This window comes from Heptranchias perlo, chromosome 2 (genome assembly GCF_035084215.1).
Source record: "Heptranchias perlo isolate sHepPer1 chromosome 2, sHepPer1.hap1, whole genome shotgun sequence".
NCBI lineage: Eukaryota > Metazoa > Chordata > Chondrichthyes > Hexanchiformes > Hexanchidae > Heptranchias > Heptranchias perlo.
Window position 1 is genome coordinate 64,380,751 of NC_090326.1, and position 26,124 is coordinate 64,406,874.

A 26,124-nucleotide genomic window follows, 5' to 3' on the forward strand; every position below is an offset into this window, starting at 1 on the left:
GGTTAAGAGGTGATCTGATCAAAGTTTATAAGATATTAAGGGGAACAGATAGGGTGGATCGAGAGAAACTATTTCCGCTGGTTGGGGATTCTAGGAGTAGGGGGCACAGTCTAAAAATTAGAGCCAGACCTTTCAGGAGTGAGATTAGAAAACATTTCTACACACAAAGGGTGGTAGAAGTTTGGAACTCTCTTCCGCAAATGGCAATTGATACTAGCTCAATTGCTAAATTTAAATCTGAGATAGATAGCTTTTTGGCAACCAAAGGTATTAAGGGCTATGGGCCAAAGGCAGGTATATGGAGTTAGATGACAGATCAGCCATGATTTTATCAAATGGCGGAGCAGGCACGAGGGGCTGAATGGCCGACTCCTGTTCCTATGTTCCTAACAAACGAATGCTGAGACATCCAGGCCGCGGTGCTCTTCTGCTGTTGATGGGTTTTTCAGTGGGTTCAACAGTCATAACTACAATAGGATAACTCTGTTGTCCTAAGAGCCAGCCAGTCAATGTTTATTCTTCAAATAATGCGGGACCGTGCACTGCCACACAATGAAGAAATTATGGCAGTTTGCTGCATAATGGCTACTGACATGCATAATAATGTTTCTGTGGTGTAGATACCACCTGAACATTAACTGAGTGCAAATTTTTTCTCTTCATGAAGCTAATGGGTTGATATGAAGGGCCCTGATTTCCACTTGGTACCATTTACAGCTCCGTACCCTTGAGGGGACTCTGTCAGCTGGTGAAAGCCAAGCATCCTGTCCGGCTGTTGTTTCCTTTTCACAGGAAAGGTGATGAAGATGTTGCCTCTTACAAACATAGGCATTGTCACTTTCCTGATGCATCTGTGCACTGCAGACTGTCTGATGTGGCAGATGTTTCCTGGCATGGAAACTAATAACCTATCACAGTGCATGTGTGGAACACCATTGACAGATTGTGGGCTGAAAACAAGTGCAAGTAGATTTTCAATCAGTTTTGAGGGGAAAAATACCTGCCAATCTCTGGTGAAGCACCTACAATGACAGCTCCTCAGATAAATAAGATATTCAATCAAAATTCACCTGTGACAGTTGGAATTTGACTTGTTTTCTGGTAAGTCTTAGTTTTTTAAAATGAAATCACCCATAATACTTCGCATCTTATAGTCGCAAGTATTTCCATTACATATTGTATAACATGCATTATAGTAATATATAATGCAAGATCTTTAAAACCTATGTAAATATCCTTTCTCCATAACCAGTCACTTTGTCATATGTTCAACCCAGTCTTCTTCAATATTCAAAATGTCTGTAAAGGTTGTTGTCACATAGTCCTTCAGTCAATTTACAATACAACAAGTAAACAAAGTTTGTTCTTTAATCTCCACAGATAATCTTCCACAGCCTTCTGTGGTAGAGAATTTCAAAGATTCACAACCCTCTGAGTGAAGACATTTTTCCTCATCTCAGTCCTAAATGGCCGACCCCTTATCTTGAGTCTAAGACCTCTGATTCTAGACTCTCAAGCCAAGGAAAACAGCCTTTCAGCATTTACCCTGTCAAGCCATCTAAGAATTTCATACGTTTCAATGAGATCACTTCTAAACTCCATAGAATATAGGCCCATTCTACTCAATCTTTACTCATAGGACAACCCTCTCATCCCAGAAATCAATCTAGTTTCAATTTACATATCAGTGTAGCACATACTATAGATTGTGCCATTTCACAAATACATGCAAACATTTGTAATAACTATAAATTTTAACAAAAGCATTATACAAAGAGGCTGTGTCTACACAATATTGTGATATTACTGTTACGTTGAGAAATTTCAGTGTACCAGACTTTCCCAAACACTGCCATATATTGTCCTGTTTTCCATACTCCTATCTATGAAATGTCTTAGGGCTATTAATAAGAACAATCACTTCAGATTCTCCCAAAGATAGAGACCCCAAACATCCAATCATGTTTCCCATCTTCTTTGTGAAAGAGTTAATCAACATAACTTCAAACAATTTTGCTAAGAGTTAGTCCCACATATCACCACTACTCTGGTTGCGGGCGGGGGTGGGGGGTGTCATCTAAGCTCCAGTCTCATTTAAGGCTGGTTTATTTTAAAATCTATGAAATTCTGCAAGGCCTCTTCCGGTCTCTCACTGTAACTCCGGTGGAATCCCCAGAGGAACGTCAGAGACCCGACGTAACCTAGGTTATGCCAGATTTCTGCTATTTTTTCTGGAAGTGCTGCTGGTCTTCCACCAGAGTTACACCAGGAGATCAGGAGAACACCTGTGGAATTTTAGTGCCATATTTTCCAGTTCTGTACTCATGCTCGAAATCAAATACTCTCTGCTTGATCCAGGTTTAAGAATGCAGAGAGGAGTATATCATCTATGCATCTCAACATTTTAAAAACCTGGATTATGCCCCCTCAATTTTCTTTAATTGAAGAAGCTTTGGCTCTGTGGGTCTCTCTTCATATCTTGGACATCGAAGTCCTAGAATTATCCTTGTGGCTCTGCTCTGAACCCTATCCAATGTTTGAATGTTCTGTGGAAGCAGGCACGTTTCATTTTAAATACATTCAACGGATAAGCCTCTAGGGGAATCAATAGAAACCACCAAAAGTAACTGTTAATTTGTTGTGCTCGTTCGTAGCAAATTGCGCCCAAAGCTATGTATATCTACTCTAGGTACCACCTCCCCCTGAAATCTACTTATTTTTATCAATAGATTTCCAAAATAAAAGGCATAACAAGGTATTAATACAGATTTCTTTTTTTCCTTTTAGGGCTGCATATTCCATATCATTAAGCCAAAAGAGTAGGAAGCAATCAGGCCTCTTCCAATATCATTGTATTGCCGGCATCTGCTGTGTGGTGCTCAAATGATCTTTCCTTCCCTCCTGTCACAAAGACATGGCCAAGATCAGAACCTCACTATATGGAATCGCATCCATGAATCCTATCACAACCCTTTATTAAATAATAATTTAATAGGTGTGATATTTATAAGGACAAAAGAATGGGGGGGGAGTGGAATCATGGTACTTTGAGTTCCCAGGGTCTAATTGGAAACATGTATCTGAGTGGAAATTCTTTTGTTTGTCTGATCAGAAAATAAAGATGTGCCTTCAAATCACTAGATTTTTTTTCATATATGTGATCAACAGCAAAATTGACAATTCAGGAAATATGCCACAATTTCCTGTTTGTAAGCCCTACTCTCCCTGTCCAGTACGGCTTTAGACTCAGTAAAAGGCAGCAGACTTAAGTTGCATTCCAGGTGTTGTAGTTGATCAGAATGATAGCACTGTGCCATTGGTGCAGTATAACATGCATAAAAGGAAGGGTGAGGAATACAGCAGAATTTATGCTCCAGACTCCAGAGGGAAAAATCTGTGGTAGAATGTTCTTGGAATCATTTCTAACATACAGTCACTGACTTTATGGGTAAGTTTAGTGCTTTTTTCCAGAATTATTTAATTATATACAACTATATATTCAGCTAAGTCTGAGGTCAAGATGGTGGCTGGAGCCAGTGAGGGAAAAATCGAGCAATGTGATTGGTTCATTGTGTGGTAATTGTTGCTGTAAGATTGGTACCTTCACAGAAAAAAATAACAACTGAATTGATCATTTTAATTAGCAAGTTCCTTGTTCCTAATAGGTAGATTTGTGCTTGAGTGAAGCAGCATAGTTAACTTAACTGATAGTGGTTATGTGAGCTAATCAGAAAAATGGGACAGGTGATATTTCATGCTGTGGATGCACTTAATGCCCCATTTTACACATTTAAGGCCTGAAAATCTATAATACCTGCAGCGTAAACATGTTGCATTTGATGTGGGTGTGGGAGTGCAAGGTTAAAAATTGGGGTAGGGCCTAGTTTGCAGGTTCTCCACCCCATCTGACGAGTGCTACCATTTCCACTGAGAGTGGGGACTGGTCATTCTTGCATCGAATTTCTTCAGTCCTGACATCAGTGAAATAGGCAGGACTGTCGGAATGACATCATCTACCAGAATTCTCTCCAGTTCCGCCTTAGTTGTCCCCAATGTCTTGTACACCTGCATGAAGCAAGCGTGCATTACGTGTCAGGACCTCACACCGACAGAAGTGGAGCCAAAGAGACTTTAAAAGGCTGTTTCCTTACTCAAGGTATCCACAGAGTGATCAGTTGCAATAAGAAAATGGCCTTTCTGGAAACGGGCCTATTTCTTCTGAATTTGGGAAAACTTCATCTGATGCTGCTGTCACTCCAACACAGTGGCACAGTACCGTTCCAAATTTCCTCCTTCCCCACCATGTGGGCGACTGCCTACTTTATGCAAAATCGCCCAACCCTGGAAATTTGGATGAGGTCAGGTGCACAACTAGCCAGGACATCTAATTCCTGCTCCGTCGTTGTTACAGTAGCGCAGCAGGACTCCTGGATCTTCTGGACCTTAATGAATGACGTATCATACTTCCCATATTTAAGGCATTTATTTATACAAATTTAATTTTTCACTATAAATCCAGATATCAAAAAAAGTTAAGAATTATCAATTTCTAAAGTTTTCATTTACTCTCATTATAAAATAGATGATTGAAAAGAAATTACCGTTAGTTAGTCTTCTGCCAGTGAATAGACAATTATTGTGATTTTTTGAAAAAGGCAAGGGTGCATATCTTAGTGTTGTTAGCAAACAGTGAGATAAGGATTTGTTAAGGAACCAAACAGACTGAATGAAAATTAGTTCAAGTAAGGAAGTCAAATTGTTCCAAATCTGGAAAGTATACCCTTATTTTGTATTACACATATTAAATAAATTAATTTTAAAGAAGTAGATTTTTGAGAATGATGACATTTGAGTTGGATAATTATTGGATATCAAGTCTAGAAAATCTACCCAATAGTTTTGAGAAAAGAATTCAAGCTAAGAATATCTGAGAAAGGGTAAAGGCATTTGGCAACAGTGCCCTGTATTAGGTAGGGGAAAATTGGCCACTGTTTCCACTCCCGGGGCATGATTTTATCGGGGAGCCGGGAAGGGGGCGGGGGTTGGAATTCCTGAAGGAAACCCAGAAATACAGGCTTCCCAGACATCCTTACGATTTTGATGTAAGGATGTCTTTTATTTTTTTTTGACGGTTTTCTGTACGTCAGGCCGGCCTGGTTAGTCAGACAGGAGGAGAGGAAGGAAAGGACGTGAACAGGTACATGTTAGATTGGTGGGGGTGGTGTCACTGGTGGGCGGGGTCAGTAATCGGGGGGGGTCGGGGGTTATTGGAGGGTCGGTCATCGGGGGATTCAGTCATCGGTGGGGTCGGGGGTCATTGCGGGGGTCGGAGATCGTGAGGGGGGGTTGGAGATCATGAGGGCGAGGCACGAGATCGTGAGTGGGGGGTCGGAGATCTTGGGAGGGGGGTCAGAGATCGTGAGGGGGGAGTTGGAGATTGTAAGAGGGGAGTCGGAGATCGTGAGGGGGTGGTTGGAGATCGTGAGGGGGTGGTCGGAGATCGTGAGGGGGGTGTCGGCGATCGTCGGGGGAGGGAGGGGGGTCGCTGCAGGTAGGCTTGTTGGGCCTAGAGGAAGCACTCCTGATCCTCCGGGCCCACAAGCTGGCACTTATCTGCTGTTTCGGGCCTTCTTGCCTCCTCTCTTGTGGCATGAAGTAGAAGGCCCAGGAATCCCGGCCCCAAGGGGTTAAAAACAAAAAAGCTGTTTTTAAAAAAAAGACCCACAACCTCCTTGAAAGCTTTAAGTGACCGACCCGCCTCCTAAGAGCGGGTTGGTCGCTCGCCCCTCGTCCTGCCTCCGTTAAAACTGGAAATGGGCAGGTTGGGGCCGGGTTTTAGATTTTTTAAATTTTTACTGCTCCCCCCGCCCCCAACCCACCCGGTTTTCTGAGTTAAAATCATGCCTCTGATCTCTGTCCAGCAGCCCCTGCTGGAAGTGATTGTGTAGACATCAATTGAGGACACAAATCAGGCTCCCTCATAGTTGAATATCCTGCCAGTGGTCAATGTTGAGGCTCACAAATGAATAGAGCCCATTTGGGTGAGCTATTGGAGGGTGACCAGTGCCAATGCAACTATACCACCAAAAGGAATCGGTTTCTTTGGGATAAAAGGGAAGAGGAGAAAATTGGTAAGAACGAAAAAATGTTACTATAAATTGTTAAGTGTAGATACGCAATGGTGCTGTGGTCAGTGGCATACAAAAATTCATCTATATTCACTGGTGATGAACAATGGAAATGTATATGTAGAAATATTCATGATGTAAATACAGCAGTTCTGATAGGATGACCTAGTTTAAAATGCTACATTGTTACCACTGGATTTGAGTCTGCATATGCCGGAAGGGGCTGCATAGGGATGATAGCACTGATAGCAGAAAAATGAGACCTTATGACACTGTATAAGTAAGGAACAACTACTAAGACTAGCACTACAACTATTTGTGTGTAGAAATCAGTTAGGGGTATGCCAAGTTGGTGGAATGAGCAAGAACAGTGTGTTCTGAAAATTTCACTCAAAGTCAATATCATAAACAGTTATGGAAAGAAATGTTGCTTTTTCGGGAAACAGGTACATCAGTTGTATCCAGCCACAATAAAGAAATGTCCTTGTTATGGTAACTGTCACATATTAAAAGCATGATGACATTTTCATTCAGACAGATGTGCAGATTGCAATTTTAAAGGCCGATGCTTCACTTTGGCTGCGAGCAATAAATCTGTACTCCACCAGATTTTCTGCTGCAGCATAAACTTCCTTCTAATGGTTTTTATATTAGTTTGTAATTAAATTGCTCAAATAAGTGGTAGAAAGCATGATCAATGAGACAGTGTCCTCTTCTGTTTACTAACATGATAAAGTGTCGTGAAAGACACAGGGCATAACACCCCTATTGTTATAAAGTAGCATATCCTCCAACTCAGTGTCTAAACGAGCATCCCTGTTTGGTCTTATTTTGCTCAAATCTCTACTGCTATCTTGACATACACTTTATCACATGACAATGGTGCCTTGAGGATTAACCCATTTTTTTGGTTCTGTTTCAACCTACTTTGCAATGCATGTAATATTATAGTGTCTGACTAATTCAGTTTAGCAACTCCTGACTAAGAGTCCCAGGGCAGTTCTCAAAAGTTCATGACATTTCTAAAAAGAAGAAACAAGTTCTTCTAATCCTGGCCAAGAAGGAAATTAAAGATCACTTAAATGAAATAGGATTCTGTGCAGTGGATAAGTAAATCACATCGGTGACAGGGGTAAGTACCTTTGAGAGGATATGAAGTGACTGTAATTGGACCATACAGTACCTTCTATGAATTTGTGCTCCCGACGTAGAGCTTTGCTTGTCGGGAGCACATATTGGGCACTTGGGTGTGGAACTCAGTGGGCTTCACAGGATTTTTTTTATCCAATAATATTAATATCCCAAAAAGTGGTCATGCCACACAAAGCTCCACACCAGGAGCGCAAATTCATAAAGCCTACCCATATAAATTTTTCAAAGCATTTGACAAAAGCAGAATTCAGTTACTATTTCTTTAACCTTTATGGACTGCCTTTTCCTCATACACTTTCTAAACCAATTTTCTGAAAGGAGAAGGAAGGGGTAAATGGACATCCCTGTTTTATTTTTATTGTTTCCCACCAACACCGATTGCTTTCTGCATCTGAACTATTTTAGATAGATGAGATTTAAATTTGTCTGATTTTAATTATATGAATTCAAAATGATAGGTTATCAGTATTTTTGACAAAGTTAGCATGTCATATTTATGTAACAATCTCAAATAATAGTGTTTTTGGATATAGTGATATACATATTTTTCTACAATAAATGGGCATCATTATACCAGAATCAAGATGTCCAATGTGTTAATGTAGTGTTTTATTTTCTTATTTATTCCTATCAACCTGTGAAATTTCAGTTGTCACAAATTGAGCAAACTTGAAGTTGCTCAATGCTGCAGTATGTATATTCTGGAACTGGCATTTGTCAGAATTCAGACAATCCATTAAAGGCTGTTGTCAGGGCTACAGCTCATACTGCTGGTGTTCTGCAGAATCTACGTCAATAAGCTGAGGATAGCTTTGACAATATTTTTTCATCAAAGACAAAGAGTCACCCATGTATGTTGCTTATTGTAAGTGGGAGGACATGTTGTTTTGTAATGATAGGAGTGTTACACCATGTAGAGCATAACATTTGGACCATTGATTTACAGGAACTAAATATCAAATTCTGTTTTATTACATGGCACTCTGGGATTGTGATTCAATACTTTGGGAATCAAATTCCATAGCCATCTCTGCTATTCTCAAAAGTGAAAATGAGTGACGTTTATTTTATTTATATAAGAACTTGGAACAGGAGTAGGCCATTTAGCCCCTCGAGCCTGTTCCATCATTCAGTGAGGTCATGGCTGAACTGTGACCTAAGCCTTAGCCCCATATCCCTTAATACCTTTGGTTAACAAAAATCTATCAATCTCAGACTTAAAATTAACAATTGAGCTCGCATCAACTGCCGTTTGCAGAAGAGAGTTCCAAACTTCTACCACCTTTTGCGTGTAGAAGTGTTTCCTAACTTCACTCCTGAAAGTCCTGGCTCTACGTTTTAGGTTATGTCCCCTAGTCCTAGATTCCCCAACCAGCGGAAATAGTTTATTTTTCTATAAATATATTCCTTTTTCTATATACTTAATTACTATCCCTTGCCATTTTTTAAAGCTGAGGGTATAAAGCAAGATGCATCAATGAGAGCTAGATATCTACGCCAGGAATTACTGCGGGGTTTTCCTGATTCAGCGGAAAATCTGTGGAAACTCTGGAAAGATGCATAAACAGGATTTTCGTTAATCTTCTACCAAAGTTATGGCAGCCAATCAGGAAAACCCCCAAGGAAATACCTGGTGCTAGTATTTAGCTGCACTGGGAAGGGAGAATGGGGTTCAATTGAACTCGGGGCATTGCTGGTCTGTGGTAACTATGGGGGCAGCCTGGGCTTTAATATCACTGATGGATGGTCCTGGTCTTTGGTAGGACTGGGGAATGGCCTTGGAGCTTGGCAGAAATGCAGTGGGGTTGCTGGAGTTTAGTGGCATGGGGATTCTTTGATCTGATATCACTATGGAGGACTGACAGAACTGTGGAAGGAAAACCTGACAGTGGAATGTGAAGTTTGGTGAATTCTTAGTGTCTTTCAACAGTGAAGGGAGTGGGCAGGGTATGGGCTGAACAACATTGGTGGCTTTGTGACTTTGTAAGGAATCTCTGTAAACATTGATGTTTTGTGATTGATTCTTGGATGTGTATCTTCATACCATGTTTGTCTGTCACTCTCTTTCTCTCTCCCCCTCAATCTTTCTATGTTTCTCTCACAGACATCAGAAAATGTAAACATCCTAATTACTAACAATCAACAAAACACATTTGGTAATTTGAGCGTTCAAAATTCAACTTGTTTCTCTTTTATTTGAAAAATATAAATGAAGTGGGAAAGACAATGCGGGGGTGAAATGCATCTTGGTGTGTCTCAGTTACTGATTAAAAAAAAGGTGGTTTAAAAAAAATTTGGAGGCAATTTGAGTGATTTATGGGAAGCCCATGGACAAATTGTTATACCCTAACTATAAATTAGCAGCTAATGTGCAACAGAGTCATCATACCTTTAACGTCGAACAGCATTGTATTATAGCGCTATATACAGGAGTACTAGGTAGTTATAATGAGTTTTCAATGAAATGTGCATTCCATGTACTGAAATTAAGATATAATAGATATGTAGATTTTGCTGATTTTACGTTCCTCACAATACCCTAATATATCGGAAGTATTGCACTGACAAATATCAGTATGCAGTCTTTATTTAATGAAAAGCTGTTAGACAAATCGTTCCTCCATCAATCTGCCCACATCCAAGGATTAGAATGAGATCTACAGTTTTATGTCTAGAGTTTCATATCCAATGCCTAAATTGGCTCACTTAAGACTGCTCCGTAACCTATTTTGAAAGATATTGATTGTTGCCAAACCAAATCATGCAATAGCAGAGCCACAGTAAAACAATTAGTTAATTCTTATTGCCAGAGACATCATAAACCAAGGCAGATACAGAGATGTATTACTAATGCAACTCTATTTAACTATAATTGCCATTATACAGTTAAGTATTGATGATTACAGTTAAAGGCAAATTGTTTCTTAATATTAATCAACAGAATTTAAATCATTACAACAGTAACCTAAATGTAAGCTGTTTCTTAGTAAAAAAATTAAAGTATGGTTTTAATGAGTTTAAGTTCATAGGCTATATTCAGTGTATTACTGGTAGGTCTAGGGATGTCTCCTTGAATAGCAGGCTGGATATTGCATTGTACAATGTTATTCTCTTTGGTTGTATTCTGGGGTCACCTCTGGGATGCCTTTGTAGTAAACTCTTGTTATCGTCTTTCTTCAATCTTCTTAACTTAGCTAAGCCGACGTGTTCTGTAACTTTTTCTATTGACAGTTGCACAGTCTTAATCTTGGTGCTTAAAACTTATGCTGTTAACACTATGCATTCTTGATTTTCTTTATGGAATTACAAACATACGAAAATGACAGACAGGTAAAGACCTACTGGTCTATCCAGCCAAACTCTCACACTTCTGATGCTGTGTGCATCACATTCTCTCAGATACCGTGTGCATACCCTTCGTGATTACAAAACCTTACACTTCCTCTTCCTACTGCTTCTACGTGGTGCATCCCCTGTGGCTTCAGCAGAGGTAGTGGCAGGTTGCTCAAATTCATGCACTGACTCCTTAGATGCTTTCGGCCTACGACCTCTGGGTTTTGGAGTCCGTGAGGGCCCTGCCAAAGACTGCTCCACCTGCATCTGTGCAGGGGGAGACTTGGACATCGGGAGAGGAGGCAGCATTGAGGTACTGCTTGAGGTGGGGGAGGGGGGCAAGGGGGGGGGGGGGAGACATGGGAGCACTTTGATTGAGTCCCCACTTCCATGTCCCCTTTTGCCATCATCCCTCTCCTGGGCTGGCGCAACATCACTCCTACCACACTGTTAGCCAGCAGGCTGGTGAGGAGATGTGGTGCTTTCTAAGGCCACAGATGAAGTTTCTGTCTCCCTCTTCTTTAAAATGCTCCTTAAAACTTACCTCTTTGACCAAGCTTTTGATAACCTGTCCTAATATCTCCTTTTGTTTCAAATTTTGTTTGATAACACTCCTGTGAAGCGCCTTGGGACGTTTTACTATGCTAAAGGTGCTATATAAATGCAAGTTGTTGTTATAGTCGGACCCCAGCAGAAGACAGAAGATGGTATTTGAAGAACTGAGCATGAAAGTGCAGAACGAGGTGGTTTACACAGGATTACTTTCAGATGTGATTTTCTATTTTAAGAAATGGTATAGCCGTGGCACTCCTTGGAATTAGTGCCTGGTGCACCATTCTCCCTTGCTGCATTACTGGTACCACTGCTAATTCCTTATTGGCAACTTCACACTTGTACTCTGCCATAGCTTTATCATTTTGGCCACTGAGCAGCATGGTTGGCACATGGGTGCCTTGAGCCATAGCTCCATTGTAGCATCAGTCTCCCTAAAGCCATGCATCCACTCCTTAATCACCTTCAAATAAGGGTGGCACAGATGTTTTCTTTAATGAAGGCACCATGATGAACCTTTATAAAACACTGGTTCAGCCAAGCTGGAGTATTGTGTCCAATTCTGGGCACCGCACTTTAGTCAGGATGTGAACGCCTTAGAGAGGGTGCAGAAAAGATTTACAAGAATGGTTCCAAGGATGAGGGACTTCAGTTACGTGAATAGATTGAAGAAACTGGTGTTGTTCACCTTACAGCAGAGAAAGTTAAGAGGAGATTTGATAGAAGTGTTCAAAATCATGAAGGGCTTAGATAAAGTAAATAAAGAGAAACTGTTCCCATTGGCGGAAGGGTCGAGAACCAGTGGACACAGATTTATGGTGATTGGCAAAGGAATCAAAGGTGACATGAGGAAAAACCTTTTTGCGCAGCGAGTAGTTATGATCTGGAATGCGCTGCCTGAAAGGGTGGTGGAAGCAGATTCAATCATGGCTTTCAAAAAGGAATTGGATAAATGGGGAAGGGAAAAAATTTGCAGGATTACGGGGAAAGAGCGGAAGAATGGGACTAACTGGATTGCTCTTACAAATAGCCAGCACATGCTTGATGGGCCGAATGGCCTCCTTCTGTGCCATAACCATTCTATGATTCTATTCTATATTGCCTCGTTATCTGCTTGTAGCAGATGTGTATAATTTGACCTTCAGTGAGCAGTTATACTGGCACTTTGAAACCAGTGGGAGGAATTTTAGTTATGCATTGGCGTAAAAGTGCCAGTATAACTTGGCCTTGAGCGAACTAAAGTACCTAAATGTAAAAAGAAAAATACTGCAAATTCTGGAAAATTATGAAAAAGATACACATTAATTCATCAGCATCTGTAAAATGAAAGGATGGGTCAGTATTTTGGGTGTAACCCTTTGTCAGAACTGAAAATGGAAAGATAAGTAAACATTTTAGCAGGATTGGAAAAAGAAAGTGCAAAAGATACTACAGGTAGTCCAATCACAGAGAAGAAGTTAATGGGTTGAATGATTTGCAAACTGCTTTAAAGAAAAGCAGGAAACTGAAAAGTGAGGCACTGAAAAAACATTAAAAGAACAAAAGAACGTGCAAATGTCTAAAATGGGGTAAAGGCATAGAATAGGTTAACACAAAGAAACAGGCAGGAACATTGTAGGAAATTGAAAAAAGGGGGAACAAACTGTAGATGCAGGAGATCTGAAATGAAAACAGAAATGCTGGGAACACAAAGAGGATCTGCCACTTCCAAAAAGAGAAAAGACAGGTCAACACAGTGGGCAGAAACTCCCTGTCCCCTCCCCAGGGCAGAACTAAGTTCTGAAAGAGGATCTGCAACTAAAATGACAACTCACCTTACCCACTTGCCTGCCAGATACCAGTAGACCCACCCAGTATCCCAGCACTCCCTACTATAGCAATGGTCAGACCAGAGGCCTGCAGTCTATCCAGAAGAAAGGTGATATACTGTTCCTGAAGTTCTGTTGAGTTTGGTTGGAACAGGGTAGGTGGCCAAAGCCAGAGGGCAAAGGGAGAATGAGAGGGGGAGTTAAAATGACAAGCTACAAGGAGGTCAGGATCACACTTGGAAGCAGAATGGTATTTGGAAAAGTAATCATCCAAACAGTATTTGGTCTCCCCAATGTAGAGAAGGCTGCATCATGAGCAGCAAGTACAATATTGGAGGAACATAAGAACATAAGAACATAAGAAATTGGAGCAGGAGTAGGCCAATCGGCCCCTCGAGCCTGCTCCGCCATTCAATAAGATCATGGCTGATCTGATCCCAACCACAAATCTAAAGAACACAAGAAGTCGGAGCAGGACCCGGCCACATAGCCCCTGGGCCCTCTCCGCCACCCACAGGGCATTGACCGATCCGAACTCAACTTCATGTCCAATTTCCTGCCCGCTCCCCATAACCCCTAATTCCCTTTACTTCTAGGAAACTGTCTATTTCTGTTTTAAATTTATCTAATGATGTAGCTTCCACAGCTTCCTGGGGCAGCAAATTCCACAGACCTACCACCCTCTGAGTGAAGAAGTTTCTCCTCATCTCAGTTTTGAAAGAGCAGCCCCTTATTCTAAGATTATGCCCCCTAGTTCTAGTTTCACCCATCTTTGGGAACATCCTTACTGCATCCACCCGATCAAGACCCTTCACAATCTTATATGTTTCAATAAGATCGCCTCTCATTCTTCTGAACTCCAATGAGTAGAGTCCCAATCTACTCAACCTCTCCTCATATGTCCACCCCCTCATCCCCGGGATTAACCGCGTGAACCTTCTTTGTACTGCCTCGAGAGCAAGTATGTCTTTTCTTAAGTATGGAGACCAAAACTGTATGCAGTATTCCAGGTGCGGTCTCACCAATACCTTATATAACTGCAGCAATACCTCCTTGTTTTTATATTCTATCCCCCTAGCAATAAAAGCCAACATTCCATTGGCTTTCTTGATCACCTGCTGCACCTGCATACCAACTTTTTGATTTTCTTGCACTAGGACCCCCAGATCCCTTTGTACTGCAGTACTTTCCAGTCTCTCGCCATTAAGAAAATAACTTGCTCTCTGATTTTTCCTGCCAAAGTGCATAACCTCACATTTTCCAATATTATATTGCATCTGCCAAATCTCCGCCCACTCACCCAGCCTGTCTATATCCCCTTGCAGGTTTTTTATGTCCTCCTCACTCTCTACTTTCCCTCCCATCTTTGTATCATCTGCAAATTTTGATATGTTGCACTCGGTCCCCTCCTCCAAATCGTTAATATAGATTGTAAAGAGTTGGGGACCCAGCACCGACCCCTGTGGAACACCACTGGTTACTGGTTGCCAGTCCGAAAATGAACCATTTATCCCAACTCTCTGCTTCCTGTTTGATAACCAATCCTCCACCCATGCCAGAATATTACCCCCAATCCCGTGATTTTTTATCTTAAGTAATAATCTTTTATGTGGCACCTTGTCGAATGCCTTCTGGAAGTCTAAATACACTACGTCCACTGGTTCCCCTTTATCCACCCTATACGTTATATCCTCGAAGAACTCAAGCAAATTTGTCAGACATGACTTCCCCTTCATAAAGCCATGCTGACTTTGTCCTATTAAATTATGCTTATCTAAATGTTCCGTTACTGTCTCCTTAATAATAGACTCCAAAATTTTACCCACCACAGATGTTAAGCTAACTGGCCTATAATTTCCAGCCTTCTGCCTACTACCCTTTTTAAATAACGGTGTTACATTAGCAGTTTTCCAATCTGCCGGGACCTCTCCTGAGTCCAGGGAATTTTGGAAAACTATCACCAAAGCATCCACAATCCCTACTGCCACTTCCCTCAAGACCCTAGGATGGAAGCCATCAGGTCCAGGGGATTTATCCGCCTTGAGTCCCATTATTTTACTGAGTACCATCTCTTGAGTGATTTTAATCGTATTTAGCTCCTCCCCCCCGAGAGTCCCCTGTTTGTCCAGTGTTGGGATATTCTTACTGTCCTCTACTGTAAAGACTGAAACAAAATATTTGTTCAGCATTTTTGCCATCTCCATGTTTCCCACCATTAATTTCCCGGTCTCATCCTCTAAGGGACCTATGTTTGCCTTAGCCACCCTTTTTCTTTTTATATAACTATAGAAACTCTTGCTATCTGTTTTTATATTTTTTGCTAATTTCTTTTCATAATCTAACTTCCCTTTCTTAATCAATCCTTTAGTTACTTTTTGCTGTCTTTTGAAGAATTCCCAATCTTCTATCCTCCCACTAAGTTTGGCTACCTTATATGTCCTTGTTTTTAGTCGGATACTATCCTTGATTTCTTTACTTAGCCACGGGTGGCTGTCATTTCTTTTACACCCTTTTTTCCTCAGTGGAATATATTTATTTTGAAAGTTGTAAAATAACTCCCTAAATGAACACCACTGCTCATGTACCGTCTTACCCTTTAATCTATTTTCCCAGTCCACTTTAATCAATTCCGCTCTCATACCATCATAGTCTCCTTTATTCAAGCTCAGTACGCTTGTTTGAGAATCAACCTTCTCACCCTCTAATTGGATATGGAATTCAACCATGTTGTGGTCGCTCGTTCCAAGGGGATCCTTAACTAGGACATTATTAATTAATCCTGACTCATTACACAGGACCAGGTCCAAGGTTGCCTGCCCCCTTGTAGGATCAGTTACATACTGCTCAAGAAATCCATCCCTGATGCACTCAATGAACTCGTCCTCAAGGCTGCTCTGCCCAATTTGATTTGTCCAGTTAATATGATAATTAAAATCCCCCATAATTATGGCTGTTCCCTTATTACATGCCCCGACTATCTCCTGATTAATACTTCTTCCAGCAGAGTTGCAACTATTAGGAGGCCTATATACTACGCCCACTAATGTTTTTTTTCCCTTATTATTCCTTATCTCCACCCAAACTGTTTCATTATCTTGATGCTTTGTCCCAATATCATTTCTCTGTATTACAGTGATTCCTTCCTTTATTAACATAGCCACCCCACCTCCCCTTCCTTCCTGCCTGTCCTTCCTGATTGTTAAATACCCTGGCATATTTAATTCCCAGTCGTTGTCACCCTGCAGCCATGTTTCTGTAATGGCCACAAGATCATACCCATACGTAGTTATTTGTGCCGTTAACTCGTCCATTTTATTACGAATGCTACGTGCATTCAGATAAAGAACTTTCAAATCTGTTTTGTGACGCTTAGTTCCTGCTTTTTCCTTTTTTAACACTTTACCTATTACTCCATACCTTCTGTCCCTTCCTGTTACGCTTTCCTCTCTCTCCCTGCTCAGGTTCCAATCAGATGCTTCCTCAGGTACACGTAAATTAAAAGTCTCACATGAAAAGAGTTTTTGGGACCATGGGAAATGGTGTGAGTTGAGGTTAATAAGCAGGTGTAACATCTGCTGTAGTTACAACACTCAGAAAGTGGAATTCTGAGCATGCATCTAAGCATACATGCACCGAGCTGCTTTGTTACAGAATTCAATGGAGGACACATTCAGCAGTCTAACTTAGGTCTGCCAGCTGTGGAATGAATGCACTCTTAAATTTCTCTAGGTTATTCTCATCAATGGGTAGAACATGCTGTTGCTTTATTATGATTTACAATGGAATTCAAATACTTCAAATATTTATGTTTCTGCAGTATATTGTATGCTGACATTGTGGGTTTCACACGTCTGGCCAGTGAGTGTTCACCTGGGGAGCTTGTGCACACGCTCAATGAGTTATTTGGCAAGTTCGATCAAATTGCAAAGGTAAGCAGTAAGTATATTGATAAGCAAGGCTCTACTGTGAATCGAATTAATTAAAGTAAAAGCAAAATACTACAGATGCTGGAAATCTGAAATAAAAACAGAAAATGCCAGGAGAAGCTCAGCAAGTCAGGCAGCATCTGTGGAGAAAGAAACAGAGTTAACATTTCAGGTCGAAGACCTTTTGCAGAACTGGAAGATGTTAAGAAAGTTAGGGTGCTAAATTGGGCTGTGTAGCGCCCGTTGTTTTGGCACTACACGGCTTCTCCAACATCCAAGATGGCATCTTGGATGCACACACACATTTCCTGCGTGACATGCGTCAGGCGCCATCTTGGTATAGGAGTTAGCGCAGGCGCAGTTAACGAACGCTGGAATCGTGTAAAATAGGGAGAAAATGGCTTCAATCATTGTGCAACACTGATTTAAAGTGATAGACACCGTTTTGGGACTTAACGCTCCACTCAATGCACATTCTTAACCCCGACCATCTGAACGTGTTTTAGAGTGCTTGGAGGACCCCCCCCCCCCCCCCCACCAGTGCTATTTAAAAGGGCCATGCAGGATTTACAGGTTAGTGGCAGAATTATTGCTTCTGGCTGCTGAGACATTTGTAACTGTTTTTGGAGGTCTCCTAGACTTCAATACTAGGACGCGGGGACATAGCCAAACATTTAGAGCCAGGACTTGCAGGAGTGAAGTTAGGAAATGCTTCTACACACAAAGGGTGGGAGATGTTTGGAACACTCTTCTGCAGATGGTAGTTGGTGCTAGCTCACTTGTGAATGTTAAATCTGAGATTGATAGATTTCTGTGAACCAAGGGTATTAAGGGATATGGGGCTATGGCAGGTATATGGAGTTAGGTCACAGGTCCACCAGGATCTTATTGAATGGCGGAACAGGCTCGACTGGCTAAATGCCACTGCCACTTTCTGTCTCTTGATATGCGCCACCTTCTCCTGCAAGAAAGTGGGACGTGTGTCTGGGTGATGTGCCTGTCATGGTTGAATAGCTGCCAGTGTGTGTGGCCTGTGAGTTGTGGGTGGGCGGCTTGAAGCAGTGGTAATGTGTAAGGGTGAGAGGAAGCATCTGATTGGAAGAGTTGAGTACTGATAGAAAGAGTTTGTTGGTATGTGGGGGATGGGGGGTGTAGTGTGTGGTGCAGTTGCTAGTAGATGCCACTTGACAGTTGACCTCACTCACCTTGACTACTCATGTCAAAGCATTGAACTTCTTTCTGCACTGCATCCATGTTCATGATGCTGTGCGCCTGGCATTGACTTCGTCCCCCGCTGCCTCCCACTGCCTTTTGAGTACATGTCTGGAGGGCCTCTCCTCCCCCCCCCGGCCCCACTGCGGATATAGGATGTCCCTCCTTCTCTAGTGCATCAGCAGAGAACCTTGGTGCACGCACTCTCGCAGTCCTGGTACCAACTCAGATCGGAAGATTGGTGAGGTCTGGAGTGCAGATTGGAGGATGTGGAATTTATTAGTGTGCAACCTTTATTCAATGTTTTAACATAACTCATCAGTAAACATAGGGATGGGTCCTGCATCTGTGTTTTACGTGTGCGATGTCTGATCTCCGTTCAGACTCTGTGCAGACAGTAGACTGTTATTTTCAGCAAATAACAGGTACCAGCTACCTTTAAGAGATTTCTAAAAAAACATCCTCCCTTTAAGAGATTGCGCTTCCTCTGGTGGTGGAAAGTGCAAATTGCATTGATTCCGCATGCATGACCTGGAAAGGAACGCTGATTGCAGGTAAGTGCTCCGGTGGGTCCAAACTTGTGTCCTGCCTGCGCCGGAGCCATTGGACGTGGGGTACTAGCGCATCGCGCTACCCGCGTCCAAAAACAGCCCCTATTGAATTTTTCCCCCATTAAGTTTTTGAGCAAGTACAGAGCCAGGGAAAGGGGGGGGCGGAGGGAGGGGAGGAGAGGAAAGAACAAAAGGGAAGGTCTGTGATAGGGTGGAGGGCACGAGTGATTAAATGACAAAATGGATGGGCTTCCTTGCATTGCACCATCATCCCTTTTGTCATTTAATCACTCGTGCCCTCTACCTATCAGAGACCTTCCCTTTTGTTCTTTCCTCCCCTCCCCTCCCTTCCCCTTTCCCTGGCTCTGTACTTGCTCAAAAACTTTAACTCTTTTAACATCTTCCAGTTCTGACGAAAGGTCTTCGACCTGAAATGTTAACTCTGTTTCTTTCTCCACAGATGCTGCCTGACTTGCTGAGCTTCTCCGGCATTTTCTGTTTTTATTTCTGATTAACTAAAGGTTACATGCACTATCATGTGTTTTTGGAATTAACAAGTGACTTTTACCTTTGGCTTTATTCAGGAAAATGATTGTATGAGGATCAAGATTTTAGGGGACTGCTACTACTGTGTCTCCGGTTTACCAATATCCCTGCCAAATCATGCCAAAAACTGCGTGAAAATGGGTTTGGACATGTGTGAAGCCATAAAGTAAGTCACATCTAAAGCTTTTTCATCTTGAGGAATAGAATTAATCTAAGATTGATTTTCGAGCAATAATCTTACTACGAGAAGTCTATTTGGATTCCTGAATACTAATCTGTGCTGCTTGTTGTAAGTTTGTATATGTGCCTAACATTGTTAGGAGGTATATACTTCCGTTTTGAGAGTGTCTTCCTTGAAACTCCCTCCTGTATACAGGAAGTGATTTATAAAAGTTCTTTTAATGAATGAACCAAGAAATATACACAAGACAGAGGTAAATGCTGACAAACAACATTTTATAAGTTATTAAAAATTGCTACAAATTTGGCAGTTGCAGAATGACACAATCCATTGGAATACAAATCTGCAACATCACAAAGTGATGGATCGCAAGTTTGATTTTCCCATGTCGCTGAGCTGACAATCTCATCTTTGTTTCCCAGTAGTGTGTGTCTGTGTGTAGGGAGGGGGTTGTTGGAGATATTGAATGAAGACTAGAGAGTTCCTGTAGGGAACACGAATTGGAGAGTCATTCACGAATACTGACCAGTTAACAGTGAATTTGATAGAGGCTTGTCAGATGATCCTATCTGCTGTAGCTGATGTGATAATTGGAGAGACCAGAGTAGGAGTAAAATTGTGTGACAATGGGATTAGCAGCAAAAAAAAGTTCACGGATTTTTTATTTAAGTGATTATAAACTTTAAGTTGAAAAGCTCTGTCTCCCATTCACTGCTAAAAGATTCTTCCAGCCAAAATTACCTGGTTGATCTTGTACTATATTCAGGCTGTTTTACCAATCACTGTTAATAGTCTAATAATGTCTTCTTGTGCAAATGGAGATCATTGAAGAGTGCTATGACATTTTAGTACTGATGTTTTGGTAAATCAGTCTTCATCACATTCATGAAAATGCCCTCATAAGTTTACGAACAAGACTGTAAACTATGATAAACACTGAGTATAAACGACATTGGACAATCCCAAGTATTGAATAAATGTTTATCATTCGTTGGTTTTTTAATCAGCAAACTTAACAATTCTACAGAGTGTTGATGAGCTGTAAAATAAGATTTATATCCCACAAGTGAGCTGACCTGATCATGCATGAATGGGGAAAAAAAATCAAAATGAGTTATAATCAATGTTTTGGGTGCGATATAAATTACGTCTACGGTCCTTCTTCATGTATCCTGTTTTTAAACCACATATCATCTCAATGGATTTTTTAGTTTTTCATAGAGGTAATATTGCAATTGAGAACAGAAGATGATAGCAATAAAAAAATAAACCTTCACATTTCTCTTGCTGACCTAGAATGGATTGGAGCTCTTCTATCATTTACTATCGATGTTTCAGTGCAATTACTGTTACTTGAGGTTTCAACACGGCCTCTTCAAGCCAAAGATCTAAGAATGTGATCCAGAATGGCAGTTCATACAGTAGAGTGAGGGAAGATTGTCTGAATGTATAGAGTGTGACTTTCTTGAATGGACAGTGTTTTTAGGTGTTTTCTTCATGAGATGATAGCAATATCTTTTTTGGTATATAAAGACTGAAACTTCTAGCAATAGAATGATTTTGCAAAGAAATTAGGCTATTTGGCCCCTCAAGTCTGCCCTGGTGTTTTTATCTACACGAGTCACCTAGTCTAATCCCATTCTTCTGCTCACACCCCTTACTGTTAATATTATTATTTTTCAAGTAAGTATCTAATTCCCTCTTGGAACAATTTATGGACTCTGCTTCAACAGCAGTTTGTGGCAGAGAATTCCAAATACTAACCACTCTCTATGGAAAGATTTTTCTAAACCTCCCCTTTAATTCTTTTTGTGATTATCTTAACCTTGTGCCCTCTGTCTTGCTGAGCAACCAAAACAATGTATCCCTATTTACGTTATAAGAAAGAACTTGCACTTATATAGCACTTTTCATGACCTCGGGATGTCCCAAAGTGGCTCACAGCCAATGAAGCACTTTTGAAGTGTAGTCACTGTTGTAATGTAGGAAACACTGCTGTTAATTTTGCACACAGCAAGATTCTACAGATAGCAAAGAGATAAATTACCACTTTTTTGATATTAAAAGTTTTCTTTTATCCTTGTTGCCAGTATTAGTGCAATAATAAGTATCAGTGCAACACTAATTGATATATGACAGCTTGATTGAAATATCATTGATCACGTATGGATTTTTTTGAGTTTTGCTACTTATGACTTTAGAAGCTTAAAAAATATCATTCAATTCCTGCTTCTTTATTTGACAGCAGATCACTGAATCTAATAATCATCTAATAATAAATTACATGTTAGCATTCTGTCTGAATGCAGCATTAGCTTAACATCAGCTTTTAGCAGTAAATGCTTGACTAGTCTACCACTAAAATTGAAACCCACAAATCTAGCTGTTAGTTGTGGGTATTTTTGTTGCACTGTTTAGTTGATGATGTGTTGTCAAATGTAAATTTTGATTTCACTTCAACATCAGTGATCAATGTTGGTAGAACTAATAATGCTAATTCACATATCTCTTCATCAATCAGAACAGCTACTGGAGGTTTCATATGGTAGCAAATAAATCCCATGTGCATATTGTTTTAAAGAAGAACTTTAAATGCTTGCACAAAGCTTTAACAATATTAGCTATTCTATGGCTTTTGGCATATCTTCAGAAAAGTCGCTCTGTCTGTTCTCATTAAAGTGCAGCTTCAGATTAGTTTTTCAATGATGGCTAAAAGGCCAATGAAATACATTCACAGATCTTAATTTTATCGGGCTCTACTCGGACTACTAAGGCCCCAATTAGGATTGCCAACTCCAGTTGGAGGCATTCTTGGAGGTTTCATCACGTGACATTCGACCACATGACATTTGACCATGTGATCCCTAATCATGTGCCATCTGATTGTGTGACCAGATCAGGTGCTATTTGATCACATAGCTTCTATAAATGTTATTGCATTTACTTTATAAAGGCTTGGTCCCCTGTAGTTGAGTATCTTTGCTCGTGGTTTCACCCCAGCAACTGTTGTGTGACAAGTTCCAAGAACCAGGTGGCGAAGAGGGGAAACTGAGGAGCCCTCCCCCCATTTCAGAGACCCCTCCCCATCTCATCCAAAAGACAGCACCCCTCACTAATGTACTGAAGTATCAGCCTAGAATATGTGCTCAAGTTTCTCAAGTGGGGTTTGAACCCACAACCTTTTGACTTAGAGGCAGGAGTGGCACATAAGCACTATTTGAATGTAAAAATGAAGCTCAAGTGGAAAATCAAGCTTGCCAGGATTCCAACACGGTGCTTGTTATATAGTATTTAGTGCCCCAAAATATCTAGGGGCTGATAATGCAATGGTACAATAGAATTTTTTAACTAAACCTTCAAGAAAGAAACTAATTTATAAGTTTTTGTCTTATTAGGAGATATCATTAATTATTCATTTTTTTTTTACATTTCTCTAATTATACTTCACCACGCTCATTTTATTGAATAAAAATATTTATGCTTTGTTTTTTAGCACTCATTAGCTAAGGATGAAAATACTTTTAATAATAATTTCAATATCAGGAATAAAAGTGCATTATTTTAGAATACCTATTGTGTTCATACACTAAAATACATGAAAAGAGACAAACAGGACATATCACTTGAAGCTGTAGTCTGCCCCAATTCCTGAATTGTTCAGTTTCATGGGACTGAAACAGTTTTGGGCCTATCTCAAAAAATTGCTGAGTTATAAAACAGTGCTTGCAAGGAGAAAATATATCACATTGTAACCTTTAGTAAAAATGATGAAATTTGAGATTTGAATCTGAAACTTTCTATGAAACAGGTACAAACAAAAGTATCATACTGACTGTGTAATATTATAGAGGCTGTTAAACTGTGATATCATATGGTTTCAGTAGGCCTAATTTTTAAAGAACTGAACACTAATTGTACTACATCATCTCTAATCATTTCTAGTGGGAACAAATAGTTTGGCTATTAAGTGTGAATTGAAAAGGCTGAATGAAAGGTCCATAATAATTTGCATTGCTAGTTCTTTAGTCTGAGAGCAAGCTATTTGTGAGAATAATGGATGCAGCCTTTTCCCCCCTGTAACAGGCTGTCTCTCAGATCTTTTTGCTACTGTACTAGCAGTCCCACATTATATTGACAATGGATGTTCTGCCACCATTTCTTCATGTAATAAGTTGCTCTTGATGTCAGCCTGCAGACAATTTATTTATTAAAAAATGGTGCTTTTTGCAAGATCATTAATAATTTATAACTGAAAGCAGCTTTGCATTGAAAAGAAATTGTAGAGATTGATAATGCAGTGGAAAGCTGCACAGTGTTTTGGTTGCTGGAGCCCCATATTCAGATTTGGAGGCCTGAGGTCTAGTCCCTGCCCCATAAGCTCTGCACATGTCTATGTAGTGAAGAGGCATTTTACATTCTTGGACTCTGTGTACCGACTGTGTGCAAAGCTTATTAAGGGACCAACTTTTATTTAAATGATAGGTCTTCCCCACAATGCCATCCCGAGGCCTGAGCATTGCCCGTTAGCCTGAGTGCCTGTGTAGAACAAGTGCTGCAAGGGGGAGGAGCTGTTCCCTTCAGTTGAATTCTGATTGTTAAAGGTACAGTGCTGTTATTTGTGTATGTCTTAGCAACTTAATGCACCATTTTGATCTTGTTAGACAAGGAAGTTGGGGAAACATCTTAGTGCACTCCTGACAGCTACTTAAAGCTGTGTGTTTGAACAGCTGCAGCTCTTGGTCAGTTCATTTGCATGCAGCTATGGGTATCCCCATAGGCATACATCTCTATTTGCAGGTTCTGAAGGAAGAGGGAGATCAGAGGAGGCATGGCAAAATGATCCAATTTCATTTTAGACACTCTATTCAAACACATCTTTATGCCATCACTTGTTTCCAGCCCCAGGCTATCATACCTGTCTAAAGATAGGTTGCACAGACTAAAATTCCTGAAGGATTCCATAATTGAGTTATGTCCACCCCTGCAGCCAGATTTGGAAACCAGTTGCAAAACAGAGATGGCTCTGTCAGTGGTTATCAAGGTACAGCTGCATTGAACCTTCATGTAGCAAGCTCCTTACAGGCAAGCCCAGGAGATCTCTGTCACATCTCCGAACTTTCAGTTCACAATTGCACCAAGCAGGTCATTTGTTTGCCAGGGTGAGTAATTTTATCTATTTCACTATGGACAGCAGAAGCTCTACTTCTACTGTGTAGGGAGATTCCCACAAGTACTGGGAATCATTAACTGTACCGATGTAGCTATATGCGCCAGCACAACTCTATTCACGATTAGAAAGGGCTACCAACACATGAATACACAGATGGTCTGCAACATAGGAATAGAATCATTAATGTCAATGCTCTTCTCTGGCAATTCCCATGATTCCTTTATCATGTGGCAGTCAATGGTGGCAGTGTTATTTGAAGGGACAAGGTGACTCCGGATATGGCTTAGGTGGAAACCAATGATATGTTTTGTGGTCATGACTCATGATACCACTGTGTCACTGATGGACGTGAGCTAAGGAGAGATGCAGTGAGCACGTACTTCTACCAGGATCATAATGGGACAGCAATTCCATTGCTTAGACAAATCAGGGAGAGTGTTATAGGACATATAGTCAGCCAAGGCACAGTGGTATTCTCACCTCTGAGTCAGAAGATTGTGGGTTTAAGTCCCTCTCCAGAGACTTGAGCACATAATCTAGACTGACACTCCAGGGCAGTACTGAGGGGGGGCTGCGCTGTCAGAAGTGCTGTCGTTCAAATGAGACGTTCAGCTGAGGTCCCATCTGCCCTCTCAGGTAGACGTAAAAGATCCCATGGCGTTATTCGAAGAAGAGCAGGAGAGTTCTCCCCAGTGTCCTGGCCAATAATTTAGTGATGTCACTAAAATAGGTTATCTGGTCATTATCTCATTACTGTTTGTGGGACCTTGCTGCTTGCAAATTTGCTGCTGCGATTTCTTCATTACGGCAGTGACTACACTCCATTTGCTGTGAAGCGCTTTGGGACATCCTGAGGTTGTGAAAGGCGCTATATAAATGGAAGTTCTTTCTTTCTTTAACCTCTGTTCCGACACTTCTGCCATTTCTATTATGGTCATTAGGAAGTATACAAAACTATTGTCTGGGAATTTTCTTGGAACTGTTCCTACTTCTCTACCACATCTTCACCACGAACCCTGTTTACATGTTTAAATGGGTTTTCTGCCGCACTTCCAGCAAAGTTACAGCAGCGGAGCAGGAGCAGCTCCAAGGAAATTCCCAGCCATTCATTTCTGGGGGAGGGTGATGAGCTTCCATTATATTGCCAAAGAGCCTGGTCTCTGTCCCCCAGTAATATGGACAGATCTGGAATCAACGCAGCAGCGAGCTCAACAGTAAATATACATCCACGTCTTTTCTTTATTATGTCAATGTGAACCCAATTTTCTGTTCGTAATAAAATACTTGACTTTTACCCTCTTTTTGAGCCAGCCCTTATGGGATGCTGCCCCCCTCCCCACCCATCTCAACTATCACCGGCATTTTGAAGTCAACAGACACTGGATATTAAAATTAGGAAGTGACTGGTGGTGTTAAAATGTAATTAATACATGAATAAATACTTGATAAAATCATTATAAACTGTTGAAGTGTGATGTTTCCATCAGCTTATTAGTTTTCGAAAAACTTGATATTCATTTGCAATTTGTATGTGAAAGTAGGAAACTCATTCTGTTGAGATAGAA

At 40.8% G+C, this 26,124-nt stretch overlaps 1 protein-coding gene across 1 annotated transcript in view; it reads left to right on the forward strand.

The window, feature by feature from the left end:
* LOC137339741 (adenylate cyclase type 2-like) overlaps positions 1 to 26,124 on the forward strand; it is a 368,927-nt gene that overhangs the window by 202,502 nt on the left and 140,301 nt on the right. The window contains exons 6-7 of the mRNA XM_068001920.1: positions 16,791 to 16,902; positions 19,247 to 19,374. Of these exons, the coding sequence (XP_067858021.1) occupies positions 16,791 to 16,902; positions 19,247 to 19,374 (240 nt within the window). The remainder of the gene's footprint in view (positions 1 to 16,790; positions 16,903 to 19,246; positions 19,375 to 26,124) is intronic.